The sequence below is a fragment of the Convolutriloba macropyga genome, chromosome 13 (genome assembly GCF_964194025.1).
Source record: "Convolutriloba macropyga chromosome 13, txConMacr16.3, whole genome shotgun sequence".
Taxonomy (NCBI): Eukaryota; Metazoa; Xenacoelomorpha; order Acoela; family Convolutidae; genus Convolutriloba; species Convolutriloba macropyga.
The window spans coordinates 33,491,695-33,517,111 of record NC_134480.1 but is presented as its reverse complement, the minus strand read 5'-3'; the positions used below and the strand labels follow the sequence as shown (position 1 = coordinate 33,517,111).

General features: G+C 36.1%; 2 protein-coding genes across 2 annotated transcripts in view; both read right to left on the bottom strand.

Annotated features, from left to right (window-relative positions):
- Positions 1–25,417, bottom strand: part of LOC142351794 (uncharacterized) — a 338,941-nt gene that overhangs the window by 30,181 nt on the left and 283,343 nt on the right. Inside the window, exons 2-5 of the mRNA XM_075403974.1 lie at positions 3,377–3,439; positions 2,780–2,933; positions 2,493–2,590; positions 2,350–2,370 (exon numbers count right to left, since the gene is read on the bottom strand). Coding sequence (XP_075260089.1) covers positions 2,350–2,370; positions 2,493–2,590; positions 2,780–2,933; positions 3,377–3,430 — 327 coding nt within the window. The 5' untranslated portion in view covers positions 3,431–3,439. The remainder of the gene's footprint in view (positions 1–2,349; positions 2,371–2,492; positions 2,591–2,779; positions 2,934–3,376; positions 3,440–25,417) is intronic.
- LOC142351796 (angio-associated migratory cell protein-like) overlaps positions 1–25,417 on the bottom strand; it is a 217,581-nt gene that overhangs the window by 121,266 nt on the left and 70,898 nt on the right. The gene's annotated exons all lie outside the window — the stretch shown is intronic.

Here is a 25,417-nt window from a genome sequence, read left to right as displayed (position 1 = left end):
GAGGGTTAGGGCACAGATTTTTCCCTTTGCTCGAACTTAAGTCTCATACAGTTCTTTATTTGTAACTCCGCCGTAGCCCGTCCCCAGCCGGATGAGAAAGATGCAGGGAAACACTATCAGAACACACAAGTTGATTACCTCAATCAACGTGAGATAATTTTCCCGCAGTACCTTCGCTATTTGATTTTATAATTTCTTAGGGAGATTCTTAGGGATGGATTTTTACCTTTTGCTAGCACTCAATTCTCAAATAGTTGTTTGTTTGTACCTCTACCGTTACCGCTCTCCAGCCCGTATGAGAAAAGTAGAGAGAAACAGCGTCAGAACACAAAGGCAAATTCAAAAAAAAATTGACTTTTTTCAATCAACGGGAGATAATTTTCTGACAGAACCTTGGCTATTTTATTTAATAATTTGTTTTTGTTCTTTTTTTCACTTGGAGACAGTCTTAGGGCACGCATTTTTACCGTTTGCTAGGAATCAACTCTCATACAGTTGTTTGTTTGTAACTCCGCCGTAGCTGGCTCCCAGCCCGGATGAGAAAGATGGAGGGAAACACCATCGAAACATATAGGAAAATCTCAAAAGTTGATTTTTTCAATCAAAGTCAGATAATTTTCCGGCAGTAAATTGACTATTTTAATTAATTGTTTGTTTCGCTTTGTTTGGTTTTACTGGGGAGAGTCTTAGAGCACGGATTTTTTACCGTTTGCCCTGACTCAATTCTCTACAGTTGTTTGTTTGTAACTCCGCCGCACCCCTTCTCCCGCCCGGTTGAGAAAGGTGAAGGGAAATACCATAATAACAAACAGGAAAAACTCAAAAGTTGAGATCCTCAACTAACGTGAGATATTTTTTCTGCAGTACTTTGGCTATTTTATATAAAAATTCGTTTTTGATTTGTTTTGTGTTACTTGGGGAGAGTCTTGAGGCACGGATCTTTTTCGTTTGATAGAACTTAATTATCATACAATTGTTTGTTTGTAACTCCGACTGAGCTGTTCGCCAGCCCGGATGAGAAAATTGCAGGGAAACAACATCAAAAGAGACATGAAAATCCCAAAAATTGTGAAACCACTCCACTACCTCTAGAAACTCTGCAATAGTAACATAATATAAAACCCAAGAGGAGGTTTCTTGACAACACATAGGGCTGGAAAAAACAAAAAACGACAAAAATTTTCAAAGAACTTGAAAAAATTTGTGAAAATTAGTATAAAATTGCGTGTTGGGGGAGGGGGGGGGGGGGGGGGGGGGGGGTGTACACCGGGGGTCTGTTTGGGAGGGGGTGGGCAACAGCGCGGTGGGGGGTGGGGGCAACAGGGGGGTGTCAACAGTGGGGGTGCCGTCAACCTCTAAGAACCGCCCTTCTCAACGTAAGTATAAGTCGCCAAAACAGTTTGAGCTGAAACAGAGCTGAAAGGCTCTTAGAGCACTTAATGCCCGCTGGGCGCTACCTGTTTATCCTGTTTTTGAGGACGAAAAGTCAAAAGCGTCAGACGAAAAATCGCTCAAGCGAAAAATCGCATAAAAAAGACCGACGGGACTAATATAATTGTTACAAACTTCGTTTGAGAGCATTTAAAAACAGAACTATAAAAAAACTAGTGGGTTCACATTCAAAACCTGAGCGTAAGCTTAAAAAACATTAACCGTTCAGCCGTCCCCCATAAACAATGGCAGCTTAAGAAAAGAAACATTAAAAACCGTTCAGCCGTCCCCATGAACAATGGCAGCTTAAGAGGAAAAACATTAGAAACCGTTCAGCCGTCCCTCATAAACAATGGCAGCTTAAGAAGAAAAAACATTAGAAACCGTTCAGCCGTCCCTCATAAACAACGACAGAGGAGTTTTCCGCTGTTTCGTTTTTGGCAGCGACCGACATCCTCTGAGGCAGAGGAAGCAGCTTCGAAGAAGAACGAAACTCAGCTTTGTTCGAATAAAGGAAATAACGTCAGCGTACAATTCCTTGCGCTTTTCGCTGATCTTAGCGGCGATCTGTTTGAGAGCTCTTGTAGCTGTAGGTACCTCGCTACCAGGACTACTGCTACTACTACTACCTTGTTTTACTACTACTAACTTGGTTTGAGAGCATTTCATAATCATTAATCCAATAAAATCTCAAAAGGAATCTGAAATAAAAGCCATGGCAGTTCAAAATTCTGCCTAGCTGAATACGCTTTGTTGTCCGTTCTCCAAAAAATGTTCTATACAGAGTGGCACTGCCAGGCGTCTGTCTTCGCCCTATTAACAAAATATCGTTAATATTAACAAAAGTAACGTACAACTCAACTGAACATGGAACAATCATAACGCTTCACATTTTTGTTGCATTATATGGGCACTTACAATAAGGCAGAGGATTTTGAGCTGAAAACAAATAGTTTTGCTAAATATAACAGTCGATGTATGTGATACTAACAGAATTAACTAAATGAACAGCTGGATTCGGGTGCTCGAAACAAGAGTCCGAGTGAATTAGGTGGGATTACATATTTCTTGTCGAGTGCGTCGAAAGTGTGCTTGAGTCGGATTCCCAGTGAGCAGCTGTTTTCTCCCTCGTTTGTTCGCATCAAGTGGATCAAGTTCCCTAAAAAATAACGGTTGCTTCGGAGAAAACCAGCTACTATCACTAAAGATAATTTACCAGTACGTTTTTTTTCTTTCCCAAATGACTTGCGGCCCCCATCATTCAAAACTTTTATATAGCCTTTTTTGGTGAACAAAAAAATAAAAAGCATCAATCAGGTCTGATGAAGTTGGGTTGTTCTCATCTTACCATCCAAATTCCGCTGAATGAAGTTGTCCTCCGGATAGAGTAGTCGACCATAGGCGATCTCAGAGAATCCGAGAGCAAGCAATTTCTTCACGAGCAGAGTTGAATTAACAGTGCTCTCTGCCATCTTCTCTTTCGACACAAGAATCTTGCTTACCTAAACATTTCCCCGGTTATCCAAGATGTGCGTTTTACTTGGTAAAGTGATTCATTCCCTGGTAAAACTTGAAAACCTGCTGTCGGCATATTAGCACCAGATACAAAAGCGTCATTTTGGGAGGGATGTAATGGTGGAATGGATCTCATAAATCTATCAAAATTTGTCTATTCAGTTTCATTTTGTGCAACTTCAGTACAAATTATTTCGTGTAAAATTATGACCACCTCCCCGTCGCCAAAACTTCACCTTACACACCATGAATTTATGCCTCGTGTTTTGCCTACTTCAGGCCTGAACGGTTTCAGCCATTTCCCCAGATAAAAAAACATTATTTGTCAGGCAGACAAAATTGCTCAGAAGAAAAAAGCATACAAGACCAACAAGACTATAATAATTGCTAGGCACTCTAATCTTTGCATTTCCGTTTAAGGCAAACTCACCGAGGACTCCTGGTCGATTTTCTGCACTGAGCGCAATGCTGTAGCTGTTGCCATGTCGAATCTGAATAAACCAGACATATTAGTCACAAACGCTAATCAAACCCCCTAATGTCGGAAGAATTGCTCTCGAACGACAGGGAGGCAATTTAATTCAGGGGGCGTAGCCTAGATAATTTTCCCTTATGGGTACAAAAATAATTGAACACGCCAGGATTCGAACTCCCGATTCTTGCTCACAAGCACTGCCCATTCGGCTATCAGGGCCTTACAAGCTTTACTTCGGAGTTGTTGTTGTTGTTGGGGATTTACAGCTGTGCTGAAGGGTCTAAAGTCCCAGTCATCAAATTAAAATAATGTCCAATAGTTTCTATAGTTTTGACAATCGCAGAACAATTGCCAAGTGCAAATATTTCGCTCAGAAAACTTCTTCTCGAAAAAATTCCACATTGTACGTAATATTCGGTTTTTCAGTCCAGATGGTTCCCTTAAGTCTAGGCGGTTTGCAATTCGACAGGTTTTAAAGGTGAATTTCGTTTACAGGAGTGAGAGCAAAATGATCACTCAAGAAGAAGAGCGTGACAGTGTTTTCGTAATTTTTAATAAATTTTTGTGTTTCGGTTGCAGTTATTGCAATTTTCTAGTAATTTGTTTTAGCATCGATATATAAAAATGCAATTGGTTTCCTAAAAACGATTGAGTTAACGTACGTAATGCTTTGAATGCATACCTAATGGGTATTGAAATTTGATTTTTTTTAAAAAAACTTGAACATTAACCCCTTTTTTTACTCATTTCTGTTAACTTAAAAGTCCTTCCCAATTATACCGACTCCATTATTTTTAATAATGAAATTAAAAAATAGTCTGGTTAACACTTTTGTTTTCTTGTTATTGACCTTGCTATCACAAATCTTGGCCATAAATTTTTGGGATCTTTTCCGTTTGTGCCCCCCCAGTACGTTATGCGCCCCCCAGTTACAGAGCACGCGCCATTACATAGTAAATCACTATGTAAAAATATTGCACGTTGCAAATAATATGCGCCCACTAAGCTGGGGGCACAAACGGAAAAGCTCCTTCCTTGTTTAGGATGACTATGAGATTTTTATTATTTACTAAAAAAATTAATTCAATTCACCACATTGAATACTTTTATTAATTTATTTGGCAATACTGCGTAAAATGATATCAAAATCAACGAGTCAAAAAAATTAACTGCCTATCAATATCTTATCGGATATACCCCAAATTTATTCACAGCATTGGAAATGCTATTAAAATATCAGTAAGGAAAAACGGGCCTTTCCCATTATAGCCCCCAGCTTAGTGGTCAGATAACCTATAGCCCCCCTAATCATGGTAAATATACCATAATGAGGGGGCTATATTTTCATGGGGGGGCTATAATGGGAAAGACCCAGATTTTTAATGAAAGATTTCGGTAGCTTTCTTTTAGCGAACGGGGTTACAGAACTTATTCAATTCGTCTGATTGACGACTAGTGATTTAGACGGCTTTGATTTTATTTGCTTTCAAAAGATTTTATGAACTTTTCCTAAATATTTTTTTCAGAAAGTAGAAGTCACCTCAGAAGTTAAACAATGTTCTACAAGAAAACCGCAAACGTTCAGGCCAAAATCTGCATACAATCGACCAATAATTGCTACCAACCTTCACATTTTTAACCTTATAATCAGATTTAAGTGGGGTTGGCAATAGGCGCTTAGCTCCAGTCAGGAAGAAGAGCCGGTCATCATATGGCTCGAGTACACGAAAAATGAATTTACGCGTTAAAAGAAATTAAGAGCCAAAAGTTTAATTCTAAACTCAACAAAATTTTCACGATAGCTAGCATCGTCAGGTTATGATTTTAACTTTGTGAGCGTTTCCAACCAAAATGGAATATGTCAACTAGAATCATTACAGAGGTTATATTTTATGTTCTTGAAATTGATCCAATTGTTTAAATCAAAATTTTGAACTTTCGAAAATCTTTTGTTCTCAACTTTCGAAAAATTTTGCTGAATTTTCTCATTTCAGAAATTTTAAGGGACTGTTTTCCGACAGCAACGTGATTTTTTGTTTTTTTGCTTATTTATTAATTTGTTTTTTGATAAAGTGTTAAATCACATTTCAGACTGATACTTGAGTGCCAGCTCCCGCCCGCGGTTTTCGACGCGCGTGTTTCGTTTCGGTTTTAAATGCGTTATATGCAATGCCTCTACGGTGATCAGTTTTTCAGTGTCACTCCATCGGTTGATGATTCGCCAAATGTAAGTCTTTGACAAACCAAAGCAGTTGCAAACGTGCTGCCCGACCGAGTGATCAAGCTTATGGTGCTATGCCTTCCTCGTGGAAACATGACGGCAATTCGGACACACAAAACTGGGTGTACGTCCACAACTAGAAACTTCACAAACCACGTTAGTTTTCATATAACTATCGAAATCGACTGAAGGGAATTAAGCAAGTTTTCATTTTCGTCGTCAAAAAAAATTTGACGAGATGTTTTCTGCAGTTCTTCTATCAATCGCGCACCTAAAGTGCCTCTGTTTTGCATTAAATGTAGGGATTTCCTCTGGACTCGTTTTCGCCAATGGTTTATATCTCTTTTCTCGGTTTATGAGCATTTCTGTTTCCCTAACACCTGTGATTATAGAGATTCCTTTAAAAATTTTGTTGTCCAAAAATCAGGGTCTTGATTTTTCAAACGTTTATCTTGATTTGTTTTGAGTGGCTCTCCAAAGCTTTTCAAATTACTCGCGCAACGGAAGAACCTTTGCAGAGTGCCTCGCACTAATTTTTCCTTATGTTGCAATAGGGCTCAACTACAAAAATTTAGAATTGAAGAGGTATCAGTTGGCTCACGGAAGCATTTGCAAGAAAAATTTTTCTTTGTTTAGGCATATATTCAAGTAAAAAAACGAGTTCACCGTCTGCATCTGCATTTTCTATTGTGAATTGAAGGTTTATGTGCACTGCGCTATCTTTTTCGAAAAAATCTTCGCTTTTTGATTTTGCGATAACTACAATATTGCCAACACATCGCGCAAAACAATCTTTTCTATAATTTGAGTCCTGTTTTAGTTAACATGTTGCAGTGACTACAGAAGCATACATTATACCGCATTATTTTTACATTTTTCAATGCTTTTGTCTGGCACTTCGCATGAAACCAGTTGCCGCATCATTCGCATTCAACTCCTTTACTATTTCAAATTTTTTTATGATCATTCGGGGCATTCATCAAATCGATCTTTCGTCAAGCCTTGCTCATTATTTCAATTGTTTTTTTTAGTTTATTCTCGAACGGTTTAATCCAAGTGTTTGTCAATATGACCGCAAAAGATGCGCTCATTGCTGCTAGTACCATCGATTGTTACATTTGAAAATAACATTTGTCACAGCCAGTTTTAAAAGAAGTTTAGTTTTGATATTTCCAGATTTGGAAAGATCAACATTAAACTGCTTTCAAAATTGGCAGCGACGAATGTCATTTTATATTCTGATTGTGGTCACTGGAATAATGCATTTTAAAATTTTTTCTATCGCATCCGAAACAGGCAAAATCGTGTATAAATTTTTACGTCTAATAAGACTATCTGTTCGTTGTCATCAAGCCCAATCAGCTAAAATTCATTGCGTGCATAAACTTTGGACGTTTCAATGTCTGCTTTGGTTATTTTTCCAAAAGTGGCGTGAAAAAGTTGTTTAAAATGTGATAAGTACTCCCAGGAATCGATAAAACCGGTCTCAGTGGCGTATCTATTTTGTGGATTTTTGCTAAACTTTACAGACGATCAGTTTGGGCTCTTGTGGTTCCCGTAGTCTGTAGTACCTTTGTTCACTTATCAACTCATGTTTCCTTATTTTCGCAAAACGCTGTTTATTTGTTTCTCAATATATACAATTATATTAGTGTTTTCGTTTTCCATTTCTTTAAGTTGCGGACAATTAGGTACATCCAGGAGTTAATTGTCATAGCTTATTTCCTTCATTACTAAAAAACCATTACTGTTGACAAACGGCACATCCAAAATATTGTTCTCCCTGAGGTGTTTATTTACTTTGCACGGCCGCGGTCTATAGTTGCCTTTATTTCGCTTTTGGCAAGCCATCTGTTTGCAAATTAAACTTTGCACAGATTTGAGTCGGAAGTTATGTTTTTGCGTTTTCTTATGACAAGATTATCCACATCTGCCAGAATAAAATAATCAGTGAATTTTCTCTTGACTGGATGCTTTGTGCCATAAGAGAGCATTTCGTTGACAAAAACGGTCAATTCGATGCCATCATGTGTACTGATTGCCTCGCTTGTCTCACTAAGCTCGTTTGAAGTCGTTTGTCTCACTAAGCTGCATATCTTGTGAAATTTTCTTTGCGAATGGTTCTAAAGCCCCTAAAGCGTTTTCAATTGCTGTTCTTCCGTATGGGATCAATAATTTTTGGGGCTTAAATAAAAAACCATTGGTAACATCCATATGCCATTTTTTGGACTGCTTTTACCCTGCCATTTTTGACATTCCTCTTTGTTTTCTCAGCGTTTCTCCTAGCAATCTCTTCTTTAACAATCTAATATGGAAATTACGCACTGCTTGCCCAGAAAAAAACGTTTGTTTTTGGAACATGGATTTTTGGGAATTAAATGGTTATTCATTCAGCGTTCAAGGGTAAAGCTCTATAATATGCATCCAGCAGTTTTTCCAAACAGTTCGTTTGTTTTAGGTACGCTTTCCAATTAGTCATGCCTCATTCAAACGACCGGTATTATTGAGCAGTCATCTGCAAGTTCACCAGAATTACGGACATTACCGACCGTAAGTAACCGGTTGGCTTCCTTCGCTTGACGCTTTTGTCTTTGTTTTTGCTGTTCGTTACCTGCTTTCAGTTTATCCCTAGCCTTGTTCAATAACTGTGTTTGGTCGTCTGAGTGCTTCCTCACAACTTCCAGTGTGTGCAATTTTCGTGATGGCTCTTCATGAGGTGCTCAGTACTGCTTCAAACACCACGTTAATTGCTGTTTCCTTTGTGAGATGACATGTTTTGTTATGTGATTTATCAGGATTCCAGATGTAAGGAAATGGTTTAGTATGTCTCGTTGACTCTAAATAACATTCCCGAATCCAGAGCTGTTACTCCTAAAATAGTTGCACAGCTTTTCAGGTGAAAATCGTTCTTCAACTGATTGGTGCCTAGTCAGGGTTTTAGTAAAAGTGTCGTGACAAATAACTTTTTCACTTCGTGGCCTCAATCAGGCAACTGCTATGATGTATTAAGTACTTCACGTTCTTCAGTTGGTTCTTGGCGTAATGGTCCATATTAATGACTGGGATTGCTGAGATGTGAGGATATCTTGATTGCTTTTTTAAGAAATAGTACTTTTTGCAAGAAATAGAGAATTTGCTGTCAGAATTTTTTTCGTGCTGTAAAATTTTTCTTCCTTTTTGAGAACTGCTTTTGGTTCGACTATTTAAAATACCTTTTGTCTGAAAAGGCAAACGAACGTTTTCGCTATAAATAATGTTTTCAGGTTATCGATTTTACTCTATGAGTGTCTTCAAACAAAATGGAGCCTATCAACAATCATTACCCAGATTAAAAATTTTGAGACTTGGATTTAATCCATTTGTTTAAATCAAAATTCTGAACTTTCCAAAAATCTTTGATTTTCCACCTATGAAATATGTCGCTAAATTTTTTTACTCCTGAATTATTGCGGGACTGTTCTCCGACTGAAGCATGATATTTTTTTGGTTTTTGCCTATAATTAGTGTTTTTTGTGTGTTTTTTTTTATAAGTTTGATGACTGAAGCATGATATTTTTTGGTTTTTTGCTTATATTTAGTGTTTTTTGTGTGTTTTTTATAAGTTTTTTGATTATTATGACAAGTAAGACAGCAACTTACAATTTTTTTCAAAAGCAACTCAAATGGGACACAATACGGTTAAAATTATCTAAAATTAAAAAATTAATCAAGCCAACAGGCAGTGCCAAATATTCGTTTGAAATGGGTTGACTTATGACATGAGAAGTACAATCGCGCCAAACTCTAGCAAATTGGTAGCTTGTCGCGATGTGTTGATTCCAGAATAAAATTCATTTAGACTATCCGAACTTGATATGGTCAATGTTGATCTGGGCAGATTTTCCTAGATCGTTGTCTAATGGATGCCACCAATGTATTATATCTCTTTTATCACTCGCATTTTTGTCACTCGTTTTTATCACTCGCAATTAAATCGATCTGATTTCATTAGAGACAAGTTCGGTATCAGCATTTTGTTTCTTCCGGATAAACGCAATTTTGTTTTTCAAATGCAGTTTAACCGCGGAGTGACAAAAGAACTCTCAGAGATTTGAATTGTAATTCTGCGAAGCGGGCAGCAAAATGAAACAAATTATTCGAGAATTCTGTGAGATCTTCATTTGCCTCATTCCCATCTGTGTAATCGTAGAAGCTATGAGAACTTTTGTTGAACCAAAAAGGCAAGATTACGATTTCTTGTATTTCACCCGCTAATCCCTGAAGTACCGACCGCTACTGGCATTCTCGCCATGATATTAGGTCAATATTGTAGCTTTATGAGCAGTGTTTAACCTTTTTACAAACTTGCGAGTTCAAACGAAATAGGAGGGATGTGGTCAGGATTTTGTAAACTCTTGGAGGCCCGTTATCGATGATATGCAATCCACTAACATTTGTGATGAGTGGTAAATTAAAATGAATGAAGTTCAAGCTTTATACACTCAAATGGATTGAAAATGATTAAAATGATTAAAATCCATAGGCCATTATACACTCAAAACAGAACTCCAAGTTGAATCTTTAGTGGTATCCTTGATTTGGTCGACTAGACGTGACGCATGATTGGCATCAGTGGATAATAGGTATCTGCTAATATTAAATATCCTGCTTTCGTAGAAGCCTGAAAATTTTGCAAGAAGAGCTCATTCTGAGGTGTTAATTGCTCACATGAGACCGAGTGTAAAAAGCCACGCCACCATCAGAGTTTTTATTATTGAATAAGTCACGACCATGTCAATAAAAATCAAAAAAGTTAATAGGTAAAAGTAGCTCTCGATAGTTTAGTTTAACCAGGTCTCGGTGATACAGCATATAAAATGTTTTATATCAATGACATCAACCTCTATGTAATCGAAAGCATTAGGCTTCTTCAATTATCTGAAATTCAGTAACATTATATCGAAGTTTTGTAGTCAATTTTCTTTGAGAAGAGGAACACTCAAGACACTCTGTTCGTTGTCATCAAGCCCAATCAGCTAAAACTCATTGCGTGCATCAAGTGTGGATGATAATTCTTTTACTTAGATTAAAACGCTTTTTATTTTGTTTGCAAAGCTCCATAACCCAACCAAAATAAAACTCAAAGCTGAGTTTTTCAATGGTATCTATGACGTAACCGAATAAATGTGACGCATAATTTTCATTAGGAGGATAATAAATAACAGCTAAAAATGAGTATTCGGCTTTCGTAGTAGCTTTAGTTTAAACGATTCCGAAGAGGAGCTTATCTTGAGGTGTTAATTGGTCATATGTGACCCAGTAATGACAGTACAAAGCAACACCACCAGCAGTGTTTTCCACTATTGGAAAAGTCACCGTCATGTCGATGAAAATTGAAACTGTTAATAGATAAAATGAGATCTCGATGTTTTCTGCAACCGGGTCTCAGTGATACCGCATACATATATGTTTTCATCAATTATATCAACCCCTATGTAATTAACGGCATTCAGCGGTTTTGATGATATGGCGTTGATGAAAATTCTGTTCGGGTTTTGTCAATTTCGTTGAGAAGTTGAAAGCTAAAGCCACTGGACAAGAGCAGTCCTTCTGAACAAAACTCTAATGTTGACAAATTTTTATGGCTCCTCTGTCCCACTTTTTAAGGCTTGATCTGTAGACAAGGCAATTTTTTTCCAGTTTACGTTCAATCGTTGATAGTTCTTTCAATTGTAAACTTTTTGCATATAATGTTTCAATTTATAGGTTGAACGCAGTCGTGATCTGTACTGCCAAGACTTCGCAAGCTTGACAATAATATTCCTCTATCTCTCGCTATTTGCATTGTAGCGATCTATTCTAAAAACATGATCTATTCAACATCTTCACATGAAGTAAACTTCCAAAAGTTTTTTGCGCTTTATCTTTATCACTCTGTAATCGTTAAAAGTGCTTTTCATCTGATACTTGAGGTAAGCACTGCATACGTTTCCCATAATTTGTCCCAAGGGAATCTATTGATTACTTTTGTATTAGAACTTTTACCAATTTGACTATGTAATCCATTAATGGATCCAATTACGGCAAACTTAATATCTCTCACTAGATCCATAGCTGATTGAATTTTAGTATTAATTTCAACGATAGACAATCTTTTGGATAGAGGTGAATTTAACTTATTTTGTGCAGCTTGTGCAGGAGTAATATCAGATCCACAACACTATAGAATGCACTTTCTTTGCTGAAAAAACATGTAGGCTCCCTTTGAAACAACAAAACTTGACGTATGAAACATTTGTAGCCATGATCACATTCAATCCAACATGAGTCTAACTTCTTGTTTGACAAATCAAAACTGTCCATTGCTAATTTCCCATCATTCAAAGATACCAATCGTTGATCTCGGGAATTGGTTCCAGTCGGGCTTTAAATCTAATGGTTGACATCTGAAAAAAAGTGCCTCAGTTAACGTTTTAAAATTAACCATGAGGCTCTTGTTGAAATGAAAATCTAACCAATATAATGAGGAACCGTCTAATAAACTCACTTTTTAAAAACTTTAAACACAAAAAATAAAATAAAAAAATTCAAAAATTGAGAAATTCGAGAAAATCCAAATTATTGACTAACGAAAATTTGAGTTATGAGCCCACTGCCAAAGCCGTTGTCGTTCAGCTATCAAGAAATTAATATGGATTAGTTATCATCGCTCTGGACTGAATTGAGGAACATCTGCCATAAAAAGATAATTTATCTTCGAGAAGACAAATCTATCAAACGTTTACAACGCTCTTCTTCAAAAGATTTCAACCTCATATTGATATAAAAATGTTATTGAAATGTTCTAGGTACACTTACAGTGGCTGAAGAAAGCAATGTCTCAAATGTGGAACCAAGTCACCGATTGCTACCGTTATGCAGCTTTGTTGAGCTGGACGTAGTTTTGTTGCTATTAAGATTGTGCACTATGTAAAAACTACATAAATAATAACAAACAGCACAGGGATAGATCTGCAATTCAGAACGCACTAATTCTCCTACTTGCTGAAACAGAAGCCAGGCAAAAAGATATTTCTTTAAAATTACCGCTTGGAAAAATTTAAAAATTTATCACAACTGATCATTTCCAAATTTTGGCTATAGCGAGATCAATTGCCTTCCAGAACCAATCAAGACATTGTAGAAAAACACAACAAACTAAGACATATCAATTTTTATTCAACAATTGTAACCCATAATCAAAAAATATAATGCTTAAAGCGATTTCAGTTTTTTAAACTGAATCTCCGCAAAAATTAAAACTTGATATTAAAAAAAAGCGATTGACACTGATCTCCTAATTTATTTAAATGAAACTTTTGAAAGCAGACAGTCTACCAAAATACAACCAAAAAGTATCATAGATCCAAAAAAATGCACAAATATCACTTGCAATGATTTGAAATAATCCTCAATTAACGACCAATAAAAAAAACTGAGAAATCTAAGTCCTAAAATCTCATCAGTGTTTTTAATCATAAAACAAAATACTAAGAATTTGCTTATAAAAAGTTCTGAATTCTACAAAAGTTGACTCCACTAAAAAAGAAAAAATTGTCATTATTCCCAATATCCATAAATCTACTGGATCAGATGAAATTGGAATTCCATTGTTTGGAGAGCATAGTAGATATCGCAAAAAGTCTACAACATTTTTAGTCAGATTATTATTAAACAATGGATGCTATCTCGAGTATTTTAAATTAAATCAGAAAAATCAAGTATTCAAAGACGAGAAGAAATCCGATACAATTCGCTATTGAACTATAAAACTATTCAAGGGTTTAAGAAAAATTCATGAAAAAGTATTTTTGTTGAGTTTTACGGCTTTGTAAGACCTCATTGCTGGACAATCAGTTTGGCTTCGGGTATAACTGATTGACAAAATTAAGGAATTTGTCGAAATCCTAAGTACTTTGTATCTGAAGGATAACTAGTATAGCTGAGGTCTTCCTAAATAGCAATGCGGAAACAAAATGTGCAAATCATCAATGCAATATCTGATTTGCTAGATTATACAAAATTTTCATGAGAAAGTGCGGCAGAGACGTGAGCAAACTTGAACCCAAGGCACTGGAAGAAAGGTCTTGGGGTTACACTGAAGGAGATTACCGATACCTGGAGTGTGTACCTAACACAGAAAAGATAGTGGCAGTTTGAACTGTCATCATCAGGGAAGCCGAAATGGTTTCAATGCCTGACAACACAGAGACGCCTGACCTACTAGATGAGGGGTCACAGCAACAGGGGACCTGGCAACTTGATGATTGTCATAAAGACTATGGCAACAAACTGAAATAGGGCACATCCACTGCAAGAAAGAAGTAGCGGCATTACGAAGAGAGCGCGAACAATTAAGAAATCACACTGAGATGCAATGCATTGGATTATGCGGAACCAGCACTGGATGAAGAATCTACTGCAACAAAAGGGATTTTCAGAGACTCCGAGTCACTGAAAGACAGTGAAACGGAACACATCTCATATTCACAGACAGTTGGTTGCTTTAAAGAGGCACGGGAGTGAATGAACAGGGCAGAGACCAGACGTGCGATAAAAGCAAGGAATTTTCCGCAATTTTTGAGAGAAGTTAATTGGGACCCAGTGATCAAGTCGAAAAATACAAAGCACGCCTTGTAACCGACGAATTCAAACAGGTGGATGGACTGGACTATTTTGGGTCGTTTCCGCCTACCTCTAAGCCAGGGACATTCAGTATTCTGTTTTAACTATAAGCAAAGCAGAGCCATGAGATTCGCGAGTTTGATGTCAAGACAGCTTTCCTGCATTCAACTTTAGAAGAATAAATAAATCTGGAACAGTCACATTTTGTAAAATACGGATCACATGGAGGGATCTTGGTTTGGGTTGAATATACGATAGTAGCATCAGGAAGCATGACAGTGATCATTGATGTCAAGAAAGCACTCGAGGCAATTTTCACACGGAAGACAGATGGTGGATATACTGGTTTCTGGGTCAAAGAATCAGACAAGAAGAGAACAAAGTCGAAGTTGACCAATAACGCTACAAAGATACATTGCTCGAGATTTTTTCAATGGATCAGTGCAGTTGATTTGATCTTGAAATATTAAACAGCACATTAAGGAAACGAAGAAAAGAATAGAAGTTTTCATAGAAGTTTGGTTGGATCACTTTTGTTTCAGTCCAAAGAGACGACGCAAGACAATATGTAAGACACCGTAATTATTATGTCCAGACACACCTAACAATCAACACTGGCTATGCGGAAAACAATTCAAGTGATTTCTTCAGGATTCCAAATTTTCAAACTTACCTACACAAAAGAGGCTTCTTATAAATTTATTCGGAAAAGCGTTGCAGACTTGTCTGGTAATGTGAACGACCGCAAAACAACGACAAGCAAATACTTCAAGCTCAAGGGACATGATGCAGCACTCCGCTGGGGTTCAAGAAGAAGGCCACAATTTGTTTTTCTTCATCAGAAATTCAGGGCACGACAGCAGCAGTTCAAGAGGCCTTTTGTCTGAAACATTCAATAGAAAACTTAGAAGACAACCAGAGTTGAATCAAATTGTGCCAAAACCCAGTAATGCACAAGAGGAGCAAACATATTGAGACAAAATGTCACTTCATTCGGGACAAAAAAGAAGATGGTTTGAGTTAAAATCAATGCGTTCGCCATTGACAAAGCAGCATCCGATATCTTCACGAAGTCCACACCCTTATCGAAGGTGAAGATTTTCAAGACAGTTTTGATTGGAAAATACTCTACGCAATCAGCTCAATCCTGAGTGGGGGTGTTGAAAATTCAATCAGACTATAGTCTTGATTATAGTTAAAACTATTAGAAAGAAACTTGCCTGAGTATAAAAACAAGAGCAAATTTGTTTCTAGTAACAAAGTTAGTGACATATTTCAGTGACAATAAAATGAACAGTCAATTGGTGGTGCTTGGAATCACTATAAGTTTTATACTGTTTCATCCAGATAACTGTTTTTAGAGTGAGATTATTTGATGTAAAATCACCCCAGCACTTATTGAATGATTATGATATCACCGGAAATGTGAACAAAAGCTTGCTATTGGTATCCCTTGTGACTGATTTCTTGGAAATTTGCAGATGCAAACCATATTGAATAACCCCTGTGACCCCCTCTTTAATCCATGTTGCTAAGACTAGTTTAGTATCTTGACTTTTTCCAACTGATAACGGTTATACATACAACTAATTTCTGAGCTTTTTTTATTCCTCGAAATCCAATCACCATATTATTAACCATATTTCTCCTGTAAATCTTTAATTTCTGTAAAAATCATTTCTGCTATTCTCTTACGTCGAGAAATTAATTTTTTTACTCAGTTAAAAACGCTTTTTATCTTGTTGGCAAAAATCTATAACCCAACAAAACAAAACTTCAAACTGAGTCTTCAAATGTTATCATTGTCGTGATCGAAAAAAAAATTGACGCATAATTGGCATCAGGAAGATAGTGAATAACTGCTCATAATAAATGTCTGGCTTTCGTAGTAGCTTTAGTCCAAACTATTTTGGAAGAGGAGATCATCTTGAGGTGTTAATTGCAGACTTGTGCCCCAGTCATGACATTAAAAGCAAAGCCACCAGCAGTGTGTTTTCCATTATTGGATTAGTCACGGTTAAGTAAAATTGTAAATGGATAAAAGGAGCTCTCGATGTCCCTGTTCAACCAGTTTTCAGTGATACAGCATATAATTATGTTTTCATCAATGATATCAACATCTATGTACTTAACGGAGATTGGCTGTTTCAGTAACATTATATTGAGGTTTTGTAATCAATTTCATTGAGAAGTGAAATGCCCAAGTTTCTGGACGAAAGCAGTCTGACCTTTAAGGGTGGCAATTATTTGTAATAACTCCTCTGTGCCCACTTTTTATAAGGCTTGATCTAGTGATAAGGCATTTTCTATCCAGTTTACATTCAATCTTTGACAATTCCTTCGATATAAAATTTTTTGCTAATGATGTTTTAAGTAATAAGCTGAGCTCAGTCGAGCTCTGTACTGCCAAGCAATCATAAGCTTGAAAATAATATTCCTCAATCGCTCGCTAATTGCATTGTAGCGATCAATTATAAAAACATGATCTATTTAACTTCTCCATATAAGGTAAACTTAAGAGCTTTATGGGCATTCTCTTTAACGCTGAGTAATCGTTCCAAGTGCTTTTCATCTGGTGCTTGAGGTAAGCACTGCATACGTATCCCATAATTTGTCCCAGGGGAATCTATTGATCACTTTTTCAATACAACTTTCACCAATTTGACTATGTAATCCATTAATGGATTCCATCACGGCAACCTTAATATCTTTCACTAGTTCCATAACTGATTGATATTTAGTACTAACTTCAATGATAATTAATTTTTCGGGAAATGTGAGTTCAACTTATTTTGTGAAGCTTGTGCAGGATTAATACAAGATCCACAACACCATAGAATGCTCTTTCTTTGCTGAAAAAACTTGAAGGCTCCCTTTGAAACAACAAAACTTGACGCTTGAAACAACTGTAGCAATGATCACATTCAATCCACCATTCGTCTAACTTCTTGTTTGACAAGTCAAAACTGTCCTTTGCTGATTTCCCATCATTCACAGATTCCAATAGTTGATCTCGGCTATTTGTTCAAGTCGAATTTTAAAGCCAATATTTGGCCTCTTTTAAAAAAAGCCTCAGTTAACGTCTAAAAAGTAATCACTGGGCTTGAGTTGAAATGAAACTATAACCCATAAAATGACGAACCATAAAAAACCCGCCACCTTTTAAAATTATTTGACACGCACGCCACCTTTCAAAATTAATTCCTTATTATTTCAACTTTCAAAATTCAAAAACGAAAGTCAAGATATTTGAAAATTGCGACGTATATGAAAATACAAATTTATAGCTAATAAAAAATTGAGTTATATAGCAGATAAATTAATAAAAATGCAAAACTCTTCAAACATCTAAAAGCTTGCAAATCTTCAGGACGGACCAGGTTGATCTCAGTCTGGATTTAAGACACTGCAGAAGATCATTAGCAAAGCCGTTGTTGTTCATCTATCAAGAAAAAAACAAGGACGATTTCTTGTCCTGAGCTCTGGACTGAATTCAAGAAAATCTGTCATCAAAAGATAAATTACATTTGATAAGACAAATGTATCTTATCAAATGTAATCTTATGAAACATTATATCTTATGAAACAATTTAAGTTTCATATCGATTTTAAGAGTTTATGGAAATGTCCAAAGGATATTTACAGTGGCCAAGGAGGGCAATTTCTCAAATGTGGAACCAAGTCACCGATTGGTATTGTCATGTATTTTTGTTAAGCAGGACGTATTTTTGTTGCTATAAAAACTGTGCACCATATAAACTTACATTATTAATAACAAACAGCACAGTGATAGTTCATCTATTTTGACCGGACTAAATCTCTTATTCGATGTAACAAAATCCAGATGAAAGAATCAATTTCCCTTTAGATCAAATGCTTGGAAAAGATTTAAAAATACATTACAACTAATTTTCTCAACATTTTGGCTATGGCAAGGTCAATTTCCTTCCAGAACAAGATAGGACATTGCTACAAAACAAAACAAAAAGAATCTTATATGAGTTTTAAACTGAAACTCCTAAAAATAGATGTTGATGTTAAAAAAACGATTGACCTTAATCTCTCAATTTATGAAGCCGAAAAAATTGAAAACTGACAGTTTACAACACAATTAAGAAAAAATTTTAGACCCAAGAAAACCCACAAATACCACCTGCAATTAATTGAAATGAGTTTAAACTAACGACCAATAAAAAAAGCTGTGAGATGCTAGTCCTAATTTCTTTCAGTGTTTTAATCGAAAAACAAAATAGTAACAACTTGCTTATAAAAAGTTCTAAACCCTACAAAATTTAACTCCACTAATATAGAACAACTTGCTTATAAAAAGTTCTAAACCCTACAAAATTTAACTCCACTAATATAGAACAAATTCTCAGCAATGCAATAACCATAAAAACACCTGGATTAGAGGAAACTATAATTCTCTTGTTTGGAGAGTATAGTAGATCTCTCAAAAATTCAACCATATTGTTATTAAGATGATTAATAAACAATGAATGCTTTCTCAAGTGTTTGAAAATAAATCACATGAGCCAAGTTTTTAAGGACGAAAACAAATCCGATGCGAATTGCCATCGAACTATAACTCTTTGAAACGGTTTAAGCATCAAATTATTTTTTAAATGATTTTTTCGAAATAGTAAGACATATTTTCGGGACAATCAGTTTGGCTTCGGATATAACTGATTGGCAAAATTGATGAAGTTGTCGAAACCCTTAGCACTGTTTTTCAGAAGTTAAATTAGATTTGCTAATTTCGTCTTACATAGCAAAGCGGAAACAAAAACTGCAAATCATCAATAAGATGTCTGGTTTGCTAGTATATACAAGGTGCGTACCAGAGATTTCAAAACTCATTTTTGCTTGGTAATTTTCAACAAGGACTTAGTTGAAAAAATGATGTGAAATGATTTCTTTTTGGCGATTATATGAAACAATACGTGTAAAATTGTGGCATCGTATTTGTCAACCTAGTGTGAAGAAAATGAAATGATACTGAGCTATAGCAAAGCCCACATCATAAATATCAAGGAAAGCACAGCGGCGTGTATCTATCACCATCCTCTGAATCATGTAAAGAAACAACGCGTTTTGATCTCCAAGTTACCGCAAACCTGTCATGGAATGGAAACTGCTCATTCATGAAAAAAAATGGTGGGCTTTTTTTCAACTGAAAAAACATGTCTGGAAAACTTCTGCAGAAAACAAAGCCAAGTGCTTAATTAGGTCATTTTGTATCCCAACTTACCTAATTTTTCTCAGGGATGATTTCCAAAAAATTCGCAATTGAAACAGATTGAAATGATACAACCAATTGCTACAAGGTGGAAAATAAATGAAATGAGAACTATTTCTTCCATCCAACGAAAAGTCAGCGCAACGTAATGCTTAATATGTATTCAAAGTATGAGAACGGTTTATGCAAAAGTACCATTTCTCAAATTTTTGAGCAAATTCTGGGTAATCGCTATTCGGAGTGAGTACCTCTACCTGGCTTTATGTGCAAAGTAGAAAACGCTACAGAAACAAAATACCGATCAAGATGGGCATTTGAATGTGTACGAAGAGCAGAGCTCGAAAATTCGGCTAAAAATGAGGCAATCAGCAATTCAGTAATCCAACAAAACTTCTATTTGCTCCAAAAACCTTTTGTGATACCACTTGTAGAGTATTTGGAGCAACTGTCATCAGAATATGGAAAAAAAGATTAGTTTTAACTATTTTCCGAAATTTCTGTAATTGGAAGAAACGGAATATCCAACTTTGTGACTGCCAAAAAACGTTCATTTCAGAAAAATGGGTAGAAAACTCTTAAAAAATCTAAACATTCGAAAAACTTCAGAACCAGAATAAACTCTTAGGAAATTTTTGAAGCCTACCAGCAAAGCCGTTATCGTTCATCAATTCAAAAATCCAAATCAATTGGTTAATACGCTGCGCTATTGACCGAAGCCAATTAAATCTGTCGTCAAACGTTTACTTACTTTTTGATGAAAGCAATCTATGGAACAATTATGACGTTCTGCTTCAAACAATTTCAATTTTATATCAATTTAAAAATGTTATGGAAACGCATTAAGGATATATACAGTTGCTAAGGAGGGTAATCTCTCAAGTCAGTCAGGAGTCAAGAATCTCCCAACATAGTCAGGGAGTACTATATACAATCCAGAATCGATTGCTCTCGAGTGGAGAAAATTTCTTCCATCCGAAAACCTTTATGTACAACTTAGTGCATAAAATGTGTTCAAAAAATTACAAATTTTTACTTAAAATTACCGTGTCTCGTGATTTTTATGCTGTTTTTCTGTAATCGCTATATAGAAAAAGCATGCCGCTTAATATGCAATTTGAAAACTGCAACAACGCCCAAAAGTTAAAAAAAAACTGTACAATTTAACGAGTATAAAAACTCTGATGAAAAAAACCCAAATCCAATCTACTAGTACTATGCGATTAGTAAAATTAAAATTCCATTGCTGCATACATAAGCTTAATGTAGTAGGCTTTCATCATCCGCAATTGTTCTTAGCGAAATTTGTAAAGTTGAAAGGTGTGGTAGAGATAAAAATCCATGTATGCAGATTCTGTAGCCTCACTGGAGGGCGAAGCTTATCTTGGTTCTTATGTTAGTTATGATGTCGCTGTAAGCGTTTTCTTTTCTCACTAATCTAAGAAGCTATCTTTTTGATTAATTTGGAAGCCAAAGGAACATTTGTTCCACTGCCTGAAAAATTTCAGTTCGATGGCAATTGCTTTCTCTACTGCACAAAATTTTGTTCCTACTTCAGTGTTGTAATCTGCTCGTGATTTTAATTAGCCTCTCTGGTAAGTTTAGGGCTAAATTTTTTGCATGGAGGTTGAAAATGTTCATATCAAAAAAATTTTGAAACTCTGTTTATACCCATAGTGCATTTTTTCTTATGTGAAGTTTAGCACATCTTCAAGTTGTATCTTTTAAGGGTGTATCGCAGATCAAGGTTTATCTTCTTAAAAGTGTAAACTTTTAAAATCTGAAGAGGTGGTTCAAATTTTACATAATCGCGTTAGTCAGCAACTAGATTGGCGATTGGGTTAAGTATGCAGTTATGTCTCATTTGGGTGTGGCCACTTTACGGTCAATGTAGAGAATGCGCTGTTGTAAAAATATCGCCGCATGCACACTTTGAACGGAGCTTACGTGGTTTCTATCCATATCGAAGTGGAGTAGTATCTCAAAATTTAGATTTTGAGCAATTGAAGTTGTATCCATGTAGTGGCAGTGCATTTAGGCAGCACGATGCTCCTTTTTCTGCGTTTGAACCGATTGCATTTGTCTCTGATTTTTTAATGTTTTATTTGATTTTCATCTTTTCAGCTCTGATTATGTCATCTTTTTCTTGCTCATTATGCTCCTAAGGATCAGTTCTTTTTTCTTTTTTCAGTTCAAATACTATTTGGGTTGTAGTATCGTTTAACGGGGCAGCAATCCCTTGTGACATCTGGTATTCAAAACACATGTGAGAGTGTAGCGGAATGTTAAACTTGCCCTCGCCTACTGGCAGGGTGAGTAGCTTTCGATTTTTATTGTTTTAGTTCAGATGACTTAGAATTGAAGGTATGAGCCTGTTGCTAAATAGCATTTCCGTCTTTTCTAGAAGATCATGGGAGTCAGGGATAGTTCTAGCTCTGAAGGTTAGCGCATGTAAAACAGCATATTGGTAGAAATATTGTGGGGAGAGACTTTTGAATGATCACATAAATTTTTAGCATATCGTTGTATTCTATTTCTTTATGTTCTATAAATAGAGAGCAAGATTTAGTGACTCCTATAGCCAAGCCAAGGACTCGGCGTCCCTCTAATGGCCCAGCTTTGCATGTATCGAAAGGTTTTCTGGATTCAATGAGGTTTTTGGATAACGATGATGTGGCGCTTTATAACGTTGTATCCAAAATCTTGCCTAGTATCACAAAATTTTTGAAACAAAAGTCTCTGCGATTTTATTGACACTGCAGCGTTCCCATCGATTGCGCACCATTTTTGGACTACGTTAGCGTTTTTGAACTTGGTGAGTCAGAGGCAGAATCCCTATTCTATTCTATTCGTCGTCATTCAAAGAGGGTTACATTAAGCGGTGCTTTGTCAGGAGTATCAAGTCAATTCGTGAATGCAGACAAAAAATGATTTTTTGAATGAGTTCATGAGGGCTACGTAAACGAAGTGGCACTATATTTGTATAAATTCAAACGAAATTTTTAGACTGTTTAAAGCTTTCTTGGAGTCAATAAAAAATCGGCTTCCGTGTTTGTACTTTCGATTGCCGACCACGAAAAAGTGATGGCTTGCTCTATACGACATTGGTGCCCTAAGCGTAGCAGTGTGTCTTTGCCGACCGGCACGAGATCTGTTTGAACGCACTTCACCAGGTTTTGTCCGATGACTGTTTGCAGCTGTTCATCAATGCCGATAGGCAGTAGTACATCAACAGCATTAAATCTACTTGTGTTTTTTGGGCCAAAGGAAGATATATATTGAGTTGCTATTCTGATGGCTAATTTTGATAAATGTTTTGCAGTGATCAATGCATGAATTTTTAAAAATAAATTGTCAGAAGTCTGTGCCACTCTTGAGCGCTGAGTCCTGTTGACCGGTAGCTTCCACTGTATATTTGACAGCCATACGAGTGGCAGCGCGGTTTATTCTCTCAAATATCGTGGTTGTTTTATGGCAAAGAGTCAGGAGGATTGTTGGTTAAAATTTATTTGGTGCTAGTAAGTTTGCCTCTCGGACGATTTCCTACAACATTTATAGCATGATTTTGAACTTTCGTTTCTGTACTAAAACTGGATGGCGTTGGAGATCTCTCTCTGAGTCACCTGCTAGCTAAATTGGCTAAAATTGTTTCAATCAGTCTGAGTTTGGCAGCATTGTATTTTCGCTCTTGAAGTCTTTTCGCTCAATCAGTTCATCAGTTAGGACTGAGATCCAAATATCAGTTTCTCTGCTCAATATCATCACTATCAACACATCGCTGCTTCTGTGTTCAATGGCAGGATTAGATGTAGCATGAAACATACATAAATTAAAGCAGCTTTGGCTTTAGTCCGGTCTTCAGTTGCCAGGAATATTCTAATCAAGATATCAGTGAGTTTAAAACCTGTCTTACTTTTACATATTGCACAAACAAACGTTTCTAGTATTCTACATCGTTGTATTTCTTGTTCACACGCCGCAAGGCCTCTAGTGATGTGAGTCCGCTACCTTTTACATGCATGTAGGTTTTGCAGTTGTAACAAAAAACGGCTCCTTTTTGAGGTGCCAGGCAGAAATACATAGAAAACAAAAAAAAACATAGCCGGAAGAATTCCGGAAACGACTCGAAGGAGAAAATTGCCCATACTTATGACTAAACAATTAGAACAACAATTGTGAACCCTGACCCTCCACAAATGCCATAAAACATTTAAGGAAGAATAGAAACGGCATTCAAACAAATAGAACACAAAAAAAAACTAGAAAAACTTAAGTTTTAAACTTGAGTTTTTTTAATAGTACAAGGAAACAAAATTCCTTTGAAATTAGAGCAATGAAAAGCTCGCAAAACAATGGACAAGACATAATAGGCTAAGAAACTTGTCTAAGATTAAAAAAAAGAAAAACTGCAAAAAAATATGAAAAATGGTTTAAAATTTCTCAATTTTTCTGTCATTTTTCCTAAGAAAAAAGCGATTTTATACCAAGTAAGCTTTAGTCAAATGGTATCTGAATACTCCTTAAGTAACAAGCTGCTGATCAAATCCCACTTAAAGCATTAAAACAAAAAAACAGGCAAAAAATCATTAAATTTTGTCTAAAAATCAGCAAAAACTGATCAAAAACCTCCAAATTAGCAACAAACTCAAATTAACTGGTTGAAACCTTCAATTCCTATCAAAACAAGCCTAAAACAAATACAATATAATCAGACCTCATAACCATCAAGAGTTGCGAAAAACTGCTTCCAAAAAGCCGCACGTGAACAAAAAAAAATTCGCTCGCTTAGAGAAAATTTTTTCGCATATCAATTTTTCGATCTCTCAAAAACAGCGGTATGAACAAAAACCACTATTTTTTCTCTCCGCTTTTCACTTTTGTTCAGCACCAAAATCACTCCAAATTTTTTCACGCTTTTCATTTCCCGCTTCAAAATTCACTCCAATAAAATTGATTAAAAAAAGGACTTCTCCAATACTCCTCTTCGAGTCGTAAAAAATAGGATTACAGCTTAATTGCAGATACCCGAGTGGGACTTGTTAGACGTGATCAACGAAATTTAAACAAAAAATGCACAACTTCTACGTGAAAAGACTGCAGAAATGTGCCTGCTCACTCTTATCTCACACGAATGGATGCTGGAAGAGTTGCCCAATTGGAGCACTGCGAGTGAGTAAACATTCATTTCTCTAAGGCCCAGCAGAAAGCCAGATACGTTCAAAATAAACAACCAAAAAAAATTGTTAACAAACGAGGAGGCTCGGTAATGTGCGATCGCACATAAGGTTCCGACCCCACTCATCCACAATTTTGGCATAATTGTCTACAGAAAGAGGAACAGATAGAAAAACCCAAAAATTATTTGGAGAAAAACAGAAAAACCCAAGTATTTCTCAAAAAAATAGTGTATGAAGGAAAACATATGCTTCAAAGCAAAAAATAATCCACTAGATTGATGAGATATGCCAATATTAAGAAAGCGAGTTAAGACGAACAGCAAAATCAAACATCAACAAACAATAATTACATCAAAAAGCGTATGTCCGTTTTTTAAAAACAAAACTTAATAACAAAGTCAACGTAGCGTCAGATAAAACTGAAACAAAGCACAATAACTTGTAAATCCCCAAAAATGTTATGGGATCAGCTCATAATAAGGCTTAGTAACAATTAGACAGAAAAGAATAAAAACAGTAAAGTTAAAAAATTCAGTTATCTTTTGAAAACCAATAGTTTCAAAGTAATGAAAGCCATTAGAAATCAACTAAAATATCCCAAAGGTTTACAATTAACAGTGTTTCTGTAGATGGGCTTTCAGACCTGTCCTTACATACTTTCTTATGCAATAAAAAAGAACAACAAAAAGACAATTAAAGCTAGCCAGAAAACGCAGTCG